Here is an 11,682-nt window from a genome sequence, read left to right on the forward strand (position 1 = left end):
ACATTCGCCATGGCGGACGAAAACATTCGTGAAGGCATGTTTTTGAGTTCTTTTTTCGTTTTATTTATCAATTCCTTCTCAGTTTTCCCGACAAAATTGTTGGAGTAGATCTCACGCTTCAGGTTTGCCAATAAATTCTCGATGGAACGCAGCTGAGGGACGTTGGGCGGGTTCGCCGACTTGGGTTCCACATCGATATCCAGCCGCTACATCTACTCTAACGATCGCTTCGAGTAGTGGGCTGACGCCAGATCCGGCCAGAACACCGTAACTTCCGGCAGGCACTTCGTACTATAAATTTCCTCGTTCATGGCCAGTTCGGAGCTAAAGAAGAGCGGCTTTGACATCCCCTTTTCGCTGATTGTCAGCCACAGCAGCACCTTCTTGGAGATCTTGATGTGTGAAATAAACTTCGGAGCTCACATCCTTCGTAGGGGGAAGTAGAATACGAATTGCCCTGTCAGTCGTTGCCATCGAGAGTGAGATAGGTTTCATCGTCCATCACCACCGCCACATCGCGATGCTCTGATTGTTGTCGAATAGTGCTAAGATGTTGTAGATGCCGGAACGGGCGTATTCGGCGTCCCCAAAATTTCACACGATGTCCGTTTTCGACGCGGCGAGTACAGTTCTGAACGGAGTAGCTTCAGACTGATAGAGCTCGACGTGCTTGACGGAGTTGTGGATTTGGCAGAGGTCGCAGAGTAGATGGAAAGGTCCTCTATTGAATCCGTGTGAGACCGATCAGTGACCGGTCCTCAGTCTCATTCCTTTAACATCGTCATGACGATTCGGTCTCATTCCTTTAACATCGTCAAACCTGACAATCGACCCCTTGACTTTTCTGAGGAACTTTTCTGCCCTCTCTCTGCGGACCACCTGGCGCTTGCCGAATCGGAGACGACCAAAAACGGCTGCCGGCAACTTCGGCCGAGAAGACCTGGCAGATGTCCGCGAGTTTCTTGCTGGAAATCAGACTATTATTATTATTAATCCAACTCGTGATGGTCCTTTTGAGCCGTCCGAATATCTGATCTCGTGAAGACGATATTTTTCTGCTATGTTTGCCTTGAAATATTCTAGCAGACCGATCGAGCTCGGCCCGGCTCGAAAGTTGTCCCTAATACCGTTCTCGACGAGAACAGTTGGGAACCTCCAGTCGTTTGCACCAAACCAGGATTGTTTTGCCACTGGGGGGAGGTTGGAATGCGCCACCCGCTGCAGGATCGTGTTGCTAAGGGCGGTCAGGTGGGTCTCCCCTCTACCGCTGGTTTTTGGCAAGAAACTGGCAGTCCTGGCTACGATCGCCGAATCTATGATTAGATCGAAAGGAGGTTCTCCAATTTCAGCGCAGACAGGGGCAGCTGGTGTTGATGGCAGGAGACCGGAAACAGTGCGTAGTGCTTTGTTGTAGATCGGTGCCACAGTTTCGGGAGCTTGTCTCCAGCCAAACACGTCAGTTCAAGGCCATAGGTGAGGCGGCTGCTGATGATGGCTTTGGCCACCCGTAGCCTGATATTTCTGTTGTTGCTCCGGTGCGGTTTGGAAATGGTTTTCATCAGATTCAACCGAGTGGCACAGCTTTTTAACTTCCTCGAAATGGCGGAGGAAGCTAAGTTTGTGGTCAACAAACACTCCAAGGATCTTTAGCGTTTTTCGGCGAGGAATGTTATTTTTGTATAGCTGGACCCTGGAGTTGGGACCCTGATGTCTGTCGCTGCAAATGACTCTTCTGCGCTGAAAGTTTAAATCCTCTCTCGGCCGCCCACCGGCCGATGGCATTGGTAGCTACCTGTATCCTGATGCGTGGAATCCTATGAGTGTCACCCACTGCCATCAGAAGAATGTCGTCCGCGTAGACAAACACGAAGACTCCCCCAGGCAGGATCTGGAACAGGCTATTCACGGCGACGAGAAAGAGGGTGACGGCAAGAACAGAACCTTGAGGTACTCCTGTTTCCTCGTGGAAAGCTCGTGAACTGATGTTACCAATTTTGACCTCAAAGGTTCGGCGTGTGGCGAAGTTCTTGATGAAGTGCAGTAATTTTCCGTCAACGCCCCAATCTGCCAGAGTTTTCAGCACTAACGGGATCCATGTTCTGTTGTATTCCTATTGGCTTCGGCTATCACGTCTCCGAGGGGCGCGAAGTAGTTATTGGTGCCCATACCCGGTCGGAAGGCGAACTTCCGATAGTGCATTGTCATATTTTCGGTTAGAAAGGTAAGCAGGCGTCTATTCGCCATTCTTTCCAGGATCTTAGATGAACAGGAGGTTAAGTAAATTGGACGGTAGCCTTTCACGTTGTTGCTGCTTTGACCGACCTTAGGTATAGGTATTGCTAGGCTGTGTCTCCAACCCTCGGGAAATTCGTGTGTACTCCACAGGTCGTTAAAGATGCTGAGAAGGGTGGACTGTCCGAGCTGGGACAACCGTTACAGCATCTTATAGCCGATACCGTCAGGGCCAGGCGACTCACCTTTTGCGGAACGTAGGGCGACAGAAAGTTCCTCGATGGTGAAGTTCCGGTTGAGAGGATTATTAGGACGACTCACAGAGAGCACAAAGTTTCCCATTTTCTATCACCAGCGAGCAGAATTAACATCTATCAATAATTTACGCAATATAATTCGGCATCAATAATTGAAAAGACCCATACAAACATTTGATTCGCCTGATAATCCAATGAAACTTATTATTAGTAACTCATAGACGAGACACCTTACGTAAACTCACAGAAAAATAGTCCATAGGTGTCGAACCACACTATCTACGCGCCAATTTAAAAATCACAAAAGAGAGATTCATTGCATAGCATTCTTTCTCTTTTATAAAGGCTTTGAACTTTAAAGTTAATTTGCCTCTAAGGCAGTGGTACTCAACCTTTTTTCATAACCGAACCGAATCTATTTTGTGATGGCGGTGGAGGCGAAAGTAACAGTATTGAATAAAATTGTCACCTTCAATTTTCACCGAAAAACACAGCTCTCAGCTCTTTTTTAAATTTTCCCACATCAGGTTTGAAATGTGCTGCACTTTGAGTCAGGTTAACCCGGAAATAATGTTTGAATTCACGTAAATTGAATGATCGATCGTAAAAATGTGACCAATGCTATAATATATTCACGATTTATCAGTCGACTGGACGGCAGCGGCCGAGTGCTTAGTTCAGTTTTTCAGGGCGAACTTTGAAGGCTAGAGTCGAACGAACTAGAAAGATTAAAGTCTCTATAATTCAAAACATCCTCAGGGGCTGTCCACATACCACGAGGACAGAAAAAGCACGATTTTAGCTCTTTCTCAAGCTCTCGGTATTGTGTGGCCTTGCGTTGTCTTGATGGAACACAACACCTCTTCTGTTGGCCAATTCTGGACGTTTCTGGTCAATCGCTAGCTTCAAACGGTCCATTTGTTGACAGTAGAGATCTTAATTTATTGTATTGCACTAAAGTTTTTTTTTTAAATTGAAAAATAAATTATTTTGCACGTGTTTGTGCTGTGGAGTGCTTTTGTGGCCGAGTGGTGAGCGTCACACCTAACATGCCGAGGGTTCGGGTTCGATTACCGTTCTGGTCTGGGGATTTTTTCGTCAAAAAAATTTCCTCCGACTTGCACTGTGGTCTCACGTATTCTAGAGCTTGCCACTCAGAATGCATTCAAGGCGTGTTATTCGTCATAGAAATCTCAACTAATTACCAACAAAAATGAGGAACTAGGAACGTTAGTGCCATTTGAGAAGTAAGAAGAGATCCTAATTTATTTAATTTTTTTTCAAAATAAAAAATTTTGAAAAATAAATTATTTTGCACGTGTTTTACTGTTGCAGTATCGGAACCATAAACATCATTCACAATTTCAGCGGCCTGGCTTGAATTTTCGCATTTATAAAAGAAAAAGTGTCAAATGCACCGAATTTTTTTTTGTTGACCTCCATTGTTAAGATTCTGTAACTCACAACTGAATGGAACAAACAATAAACAACAAAAGATTTTTTTTTAGTGTGAAGTGTAACCTTTACATCGAGCCTAAACTTGAAATTGTATGGTCAATATTACATGAGATATTGACCACTAAAGCCAGCTATCAAGAAAATAATGGATAACTTTTTCCTCAACCTAATATTCCTTTTGACATAGAACTATGTCTTTCAGGAAGGCTGCCAAATCAGAAAACAGGTCACTTTTTCTATGAAATAAAGTTAACGTTAATAACTATTTTCACTGTGAACGAATTCTCATGGTTTGCATACCAATCGAATCGGAAATTCTCTAAGATTTGTTTGATATGCTATACATTACAATTCGCTAATCTCTAAACGGTTTAATTTCTTTAAAACTGGAAGAACTTCCTTTTTTCCCATACATTTGTTCTGCCGATTTGTGTTCTGCCAACCCTACCCGTATTTCGAATGCTTATAACTCGAACCTTTCTCAACAGATCAGAAAGAACAGAACAGAACATCAATTGATAGGAAATATATGTACGCGTCTATCACAATTAATAAAATGTTGATGAACAATTGAATAAGTGTAAAATGTCAAGCGTTATCTAAAAGCTCTAACTGCCATGTTTTGATTGGCCCGATTTACGGTTTCCCCAACACAGACTTCAAAATCGATGTACCTGTGGAAATCCGCTTCGCAAATATATATGCAAGTCGGGGGTATTTTTGTTCCCACCGAGCTATGTTTCCCCAACACGGACTTCAAAATTAATGTGCCTGGAGAGAATCCGCTTTGGACAATTTTTCCGTTCGCATATTTTGGTTAGAGATGGACAAATCGGCTCATTATGGTGAGCGGCTCAGCGCCGTTCAGCTCATACAAATGAGCTGCTCATTTGGAACAGCTCTTCTACTCAGTTGAATTTCGCGGTTGTCCACACAATTGGCGATCTAACGTACAAATCTACACCTAGGCGGCGCTGCGGTGAAAGTGATGATGGTTTTAAATTTTGCCATGTGAGATGTAGTTCTTTCCATAAATTACAATGTTATAATCATAAAAGATTATTTGATTGCGATGAGTTTGTAAGAAATTTAATTCTGCGCAATTTTATTAGGCTGTCAAAAAAGTCCTGCGGTATTTTTTTTGAATTTTCATTTGTTCATAAAATTAGTTACAATCATCTGTTTTGAGTCAAATATGCGCCGTTTTGTTCGATGACTTGTTCCCAACGAGATGCCAACTTCATAATACCCCTGTTATAGAAGCTCGCTTCCTTATTGGCAAAAAACTCGAATAGCCAATTTTCACAGGCCTCTTTTGTGGCTAACTTCTGACTACCTAGCTCGTTCGCCATGGACAAAAACAGGTGGTAGTCACTTGGTGCAAGGTCCGGACTATACGGCGGATGCAAAAGAACCTCCCATCCGAGCTCCAGGAGCTTCTGGCGCGTCACCAAAGAAGTGTGTGGCCTGGCGTTGTCCTGATGGAAGACAATGCGGCCTCTGTTTATCAAAGATGGCCTCCTCTTCATGAGTGCTACCTTCAAGCGGTCCAGTTGTTGGCAGTACAGGTTTGAATTGAGCGTTTGACCATAGGGAAGCAGCTCATAATAGATTATTCCTTGACAATCCCACCAAACACACAGCAGAACCTTCCTGGCCATTAATGAGGGCTTGGCCACCGTCTGAGCCGCTTCAGCGGGCTTCGACCACGACCGTTTGCGCTTCACGTTGTCGTAAGTGACCCACTTTTCATCGCCAGTCACCATCCGCTTCAGAAACGGGTCGATTTTGTTGCGATTCACATGCGTCGATACGGTCGAAGATGTTTTTTTGCGTCAACGTGTGTGGCACCCACACATCGAGCTTCTTTGTGAATCCAAGCTTCTTCGAATGGTTAATAACGGTTTGATGACTTATCCCCAGCACTTGGCCGATGCTACGGCTGCTACTATGCCGGTCTTTCTCGGCTAATTCAGCGATTTTGTCGCAATTTTCGACGACAGGCCTTCCGGAGCGTGGCGCATCTTCGACGACCTCTACACCAGAACGAAAACGTTGAAACCATCGTTGTGCGGTGGAAATGGAAACTGTATCGGGTCCATAAACTGCACAAATTTTATTGCCAGCTTGAGATGCATTTTTGCCTTTGTCATAGTAGTACTGTAAAATATGTCGGATTTTCTCTTTATTTTGCTCCATATTTGCGACACTATAACTCACGAACGACTTAACCAAACAAAACACTGTCAAGGACTATATTATACGCAAAAATACTTTTCCAACAAGCTATAGTATGACTCGATACAATGAATACAACTAGAACTACGCGCTTACAACGACACCTCGCGGAAATACAGCAGGACTTTTTTGACAGCCTAATATATATAACATGTTATTTATTTACCTCTTTCAGTAGTGAAAACTATAAAAATGTTGACAATGGTTGAATTAAAGAAGGAAATTCGAGAGCACAATCAAACACAAGTGGAAAAATGTACGATTCCTGCATGTGAGAACTACGTTGGAAAGCACGGAGGTAAAATATACGTGATTTGTTTTTGAGTTTTAGGTTACATTAGCATCATTTTCTTAGTTCAAAAACAAAATCCAGATGTCTCACCGATCGTTTACGTTTTGCGTTAGATCGCCAATTGCATTACTACCGTGGGACATTTTATAGTGTGCATTTTCTTAATGGACGAAAAGCAAAAAAATAAACGAATTTAATTTGTAATTGTACACAAACTAAAACTAATATGAATTCTAATAATATAATATACAACAAATATTCAATGCTGAAATCCAACATAGAAGATGCTTAGGATATGCTGAACAGAAGAACAGAAGAACCAGCAGTAGCCAAATCAAATGCCTGCTGAAATATTGGCCGAGACAACGTTTTTTGATAAAACTACCGAGATTTTTTTTTTGCATCCAAGGATATAAAAATAAATCCACTAATAGGCGCAACGAGAAATAATTCTTCGCGATGAAAAAACAGGAAGTGGGTTATACCTATGGTACAACCGCAAGGGTGACGTAGGACTATCGTTGATTTAGAGATTATTTGTTTGAAGTTGAATCTAAATCCATTCTGAATGAATGAATAAATGAATATTTGGGGGACAAGGTTTTATGCATCCAATATAGGATACGAAAAACCTTGTTCTGAAGAATAATCTTCAGAAACTTTCCTGCTAACTGCACTTGATTGACAAATCACAAACTCAAATGTATTATCTGGATATTTTATGGATAGAAAACATTAAAATAAACTCTTTCGCTTGAATGTAATTTTCAATTCCAAGGGGAACTGGTAGGTTATTTTCCAGCAACGATTAGATATTTCCACATTTTCCTCGATACTGGAAGTCCATTCAAATAAACTCTTTCACATGAATGTATTTTCAAATTCCCAGAGGAACTGGCAGATTATTTTCAGTAACGATTAGATATTTCCACATTTTCCTCGATACTGGAAGCCCACCAGTGGTTAATGCTAATTCGATAACCATCTGTTAATAGCACTTGATTGAAACATATTTGGTCACAGTGTTACATGGATAGAAAACATTAAAATAAACTCTTTCACATGAATGTAATTTTAAATTCCCAGAGGAACTGGCAGATAATTTTCCGGATCTTTCTCGATGCTGAATGGCATCCAAACGGAAAGAATTCCGCGCGTGTATGTGTGTGTGTAGCGGCTGCTTCGAGATCTTCCCGGGGAATCGTTTGTGGCATCACTCTCCTCCTGATGGATTCCCTTCTGGCCTAAGGTGCACGAACAGGCTCTTGGTGACACCGTTCATCCGCGCTTTCATGATAAACGAAGAGCTTCACCACAACAGCGACAACATGCTCCAATCGCTGTTCAATTAGAACTAAGTGGATTTCCGAGCGGCGCTCGCTTATATACCGATTGGTGATTTCAATAGCCTGTTTTGAAAGCAATTTTAAGACTATTGAAACAAGTTTTTGGATCAAAAAGTAACAACTATAGAACGCGTAGACATTTTATCTTTCGAATGAAGTGTCTATCATACAATTTCGTTCAGTTGTTTAGGAGCTATTAACGCTCAAAATCTCGGTCTCCGGCGTAACGCTTTCGTTTTCGAAACTTTGATTTTACACCCCGGTATAGAAATGAAAGACGTAGTCCTACGTCAAAAGTAACAAAAGGACCATTATCAATCATCAGCATTTATGCCGAATTGGTTTTCTGAATTGTTTTGATCCAGCACGCGGAAATAAATTTATGTGTGTCAACAGTCATGTTTAAATAACAATATAATATAGTAATTTCATTTACAAGCATATAAAAATGTTTATCATTTTGTTTGGCGATATAAGAACAATTTTTGGTAGTCCTAGGCATCATATAAAACGTAAAAGAACGTTCATCAAATTTATTTGTAACGAAGAACATAATCTATTACAAAAAATTTGATGCATTCTAAAATAATATTCGAACATAATGTAATAGTAGTTCTACGTTGAAAATATGCGGTCGTGTCCTAGATACAACCCCTTCGAATTTACACATTGAGTTCTTTCCCCTGGTCGTTTGGCGAAGATGTCCGATTGCCAAGACCCGAGGCCAGTGGTAGTGGATCACGGAGGGGAAGCAACAAGGATTTTCGGATCACAATTTCTTATTCAAATTTTAAAATACAAGTTCGCATTTTTTAGAGAACAAAGCAAAGCAAAGCAGAGAAATATTTGGCAGTGTAGCAGTTTATGAACAGTTATCTTCAAGGATAACCACAAATTAGGATTGGGCGATCTTGGATCGATATTGATTTTTTCCTCTCCGATTTCCGATTTTTTGGATCGATTCTTTGTACTCCAAAAAATCGCGAAAATCGATCTTTTCCTTTCAATCTTCGCGATCTTGATCGTAAATTTTTTTTGAAAATTTGTGTTTTGTAATTTCATGAACATTGGATCTTTTTCCAGGTTGTCAAATTAGTGGTCGTATACTAAGGAGAAGCAGTTTTGTAAGTTTGTTACAAAACAAGTGTTCACAAGTGATATTTACATCATCACATTCACTAGGCTCACTAGAGACGAATGAACTCTCAGAGTTTAAAGTCTCTCTAATTCAATACCTTCCTTCCTTCACTAGGCTGACAGTGAAAATTGTGACGAAATTGAATCTTGACATCAGGTCTAACTAAAGCGTTATTTTCTAGATCTGGGGCTACTACCAAGATTTCGACTAAATGCCAGACGTATGGCATGGTTGGATTTTATGGGATTATTGTCAATGGACTTCTGGATTAGTTGTCAGTTGTTGAATTACTAATAATAATTTTCAATTTATTAATTTTATTAAATAATTCCATGACGAAAGATGAATGCCTTGGAAAATACAACTTTTCTGAGCTTTCATGTTTTTGTGACCTTCATGCTGAGAATCAAACTAAAATGTTGAATATTCGAATATAAAGGTGAGTTATTCTAGTAATAAATTGGAAAAAATGCATTCGGTTTTTCAAGGATCGATTCAGCAAAGGTCGATTCCTTGGGATCGATTGAACAAGTGAATTTTCTTTTTTTATTATTCTTTATTCAAAAAGCTTTCAGTCTCCTGGGTTGGTTCGCCTCTGGATGGTATTTTCCATTCGGACCACCGGCATCCTCCATTGACCTCAAGCCAAAGTTTTTAGCCATCGGTGGGCCATCTTTGGCCACCCGTAAACGGATCATTCGGTTATTACTGCGGTGAGTTTTGGTAATGGTTTAAAAAATAATAAACCAGGAGTCACAGTTCTTCCTCAGATTGTCGTCCGCATAGGAGAATACGAACACTAAGATGGAATCTTGAGGTACACCAGTTCCTTCGTTGAGCTAATTGTCGTCTATCTCCCAGTCTGTCAATTTCTTCAGGACTAGTGAAATCCAGGTTCGGTTGTACGTCTTCTTCAGATTCAGGGCTACCATCTCCACGTGCTGTCGATTTTTCTAAATTCATAAAACAGAATTCCCAATCCCACCAGACTCAAAGAACAACTTCCTCCAAGTGAAAATCGGCTTTGAGGATAGCTAATAGAGGTTCATTTCGCTGGTTCCAAATTTTTTTTTCGATTAACATTGTTGTAAATGATTAAACTTTTCATTGCCCATCACGATTTGCTTGAAAACTGTGAGTTTTCGTTGCGTTTATAAAGCGAGTCGCTGAACCATACATTGCAGCGTTTTACGTAACCAAGGTTCACCAGGTTCCAGGTTTACTCATGAATATAAATATGAATATAAATGAATATATAGTCTCTCTCGTGGTGCACTTGCATATCACAAGGCACTAAGACACTCAGCAGAGTAGTGAAATTACTCGATGCATGACCCATCGAAGCGTTTGCATTTGGTCTGCTCTTGTTAGAACTTAGAACAAAGTCTATCTCTTGAAAAAAACGATATAGCGCCTTTTTTCAAAGTTGCGTTTGGGTCACCATAAAAAAACGGTTTTTTTGCTCTGATTTTTATATTGCAAATTTTACATGCAAACTATCTTCAGAAGACTTTTAGAGCTTACTTAGACAAACATTTTGCGATACAGAACTTGTCAATATCTCAACTCTATCCAAAGTAATTGATATTTCTTCCCAAAAAATACGCTCTCTTCATTCGCTTGTCATTATTTTTGGGCAAACATAAAAAATGTTCGTTGACGGCATTTGAAAGAGCATACTTGACTCTACACAATGGGAAATTCCCAAAACTATGTTATTTTTCGAATTTGAGTAAACTAAAATTGAAATCATGACTTTTTGGGTGAAAACGTTGAGTAGTATTAAGATATTAATAAGTTCTGCATCGAAAAATGTTGGTCATGATAAGCTCTAAAAGTCGTACGAAGACAGTTTTGATGTAGAATTTCAAATATAAAAGTTAAAGCAAAAAAAAACCGTTTTTCATGGTTACCCTAATGCAATTTAGATAGAAAGTGCCAAAAACAAGTTTGTGCGAGATATTTGTTCTTTAGACAAAAACTGTCTTCGACAAAGTTATTACATATGATAGAGCGTTCATTTTCATGTCATCAAAAATAGGGTGACCAAAATTTTTGATGAAATAAAAAATCTAACTTTCTTTTTTTCCTTAATTATTTTTTTAATTTTTTTTTCCTTAATTATTTTGAGCAGCTTTGCAGAACGAAGTTTTATTCTATCTCTTGAAATATTCGATAGAGCGCTTTTATTCTAAGTTTCATTAGGGTGACCATGAAAGAACGTTTTTTTGTTCTAACTTTTATATTTCAAATCCTACATCAAAATTGTCTTGGAACGACTTTTAGATCCTATCAAGACAAATATTTTGCGATGCAGAACTTGTCAATATATTAATCCTACTTAAAGTTATTGATGCTTTTGCACCCAAAAACTCGCAACGCAACTTAGAAAAAAGTGTTATATCGGTTATTTCAAAAGATAGAAATAATTTTTGTTCTACTAATTTGCTTAGAATAACTGAGGCAAAAACATTGTCGAATTATATCTATCTCTATCTATAAAGATAAGAAAGCTAAATTTTTTATTTCATCGAAAATTTTGGTAACCCTATTTTAGACAACATCAAAATGATAGCTTTATCATATGTAACAACTTTGTCGAAGATAGTTTTTGTCTAGAGAATAACTGTCGAGCTCTAGATGCTAACTTCCACTTAAATGCACTTCCTGGACCATTGTGCAGTGGTGCCACAAACTTCCCGGACCACCCAATAGAAGTGT

At 39.9% G+C, this 11,682-nt stretch overlaps 1 protein-coding gene across 2 annotated transcripts in view; it reads left to right on the forward strand.

Moving 5' to 3' along the window:
- The window catches only part of LOC129774963 (dentin sialophosphoprotein), a 31,890-nt gene that overhangs the window by 5,122 nt on the left and 15,086 nt on the right, over positions 1-11,682 (forward strand). Inside the window, exon 5 of one of the 2 annotated variants that reach the window (XM_055779090.1) lies at positions 6,361-6,459. The exons of the other annotated variant lie outside the window; for it this stretch is intronic. Within the exon in view, the coding sequence (XP_055635065.1) occupies positions 6,361-6,363 (3 nt within the window). The 3' untranslated portion in view covers positions 6,364-6,459. Of the gene's footprint in view, positions 1-6,360; positions 6,460-11,682 lie in introns of those variants that run through there. 2 annotated transcript variants of the gene reach the window in all.

This window comes from Toxorhynchites rutilus, chromosome 3 (assembly GCF_029784135.1).
Source record: "Toxorhynchites rutilus septentrionalis strain SRP chromosome 3, ASM2978413v1, whole genome shotgun sequence".
Taxonomy (NCBI): Eukaryota; Metazoa; Arthropoda; class Insecta; order Diptera; family Culicidae; genus Toxorhynchites; species Toxorhynchites rutilus.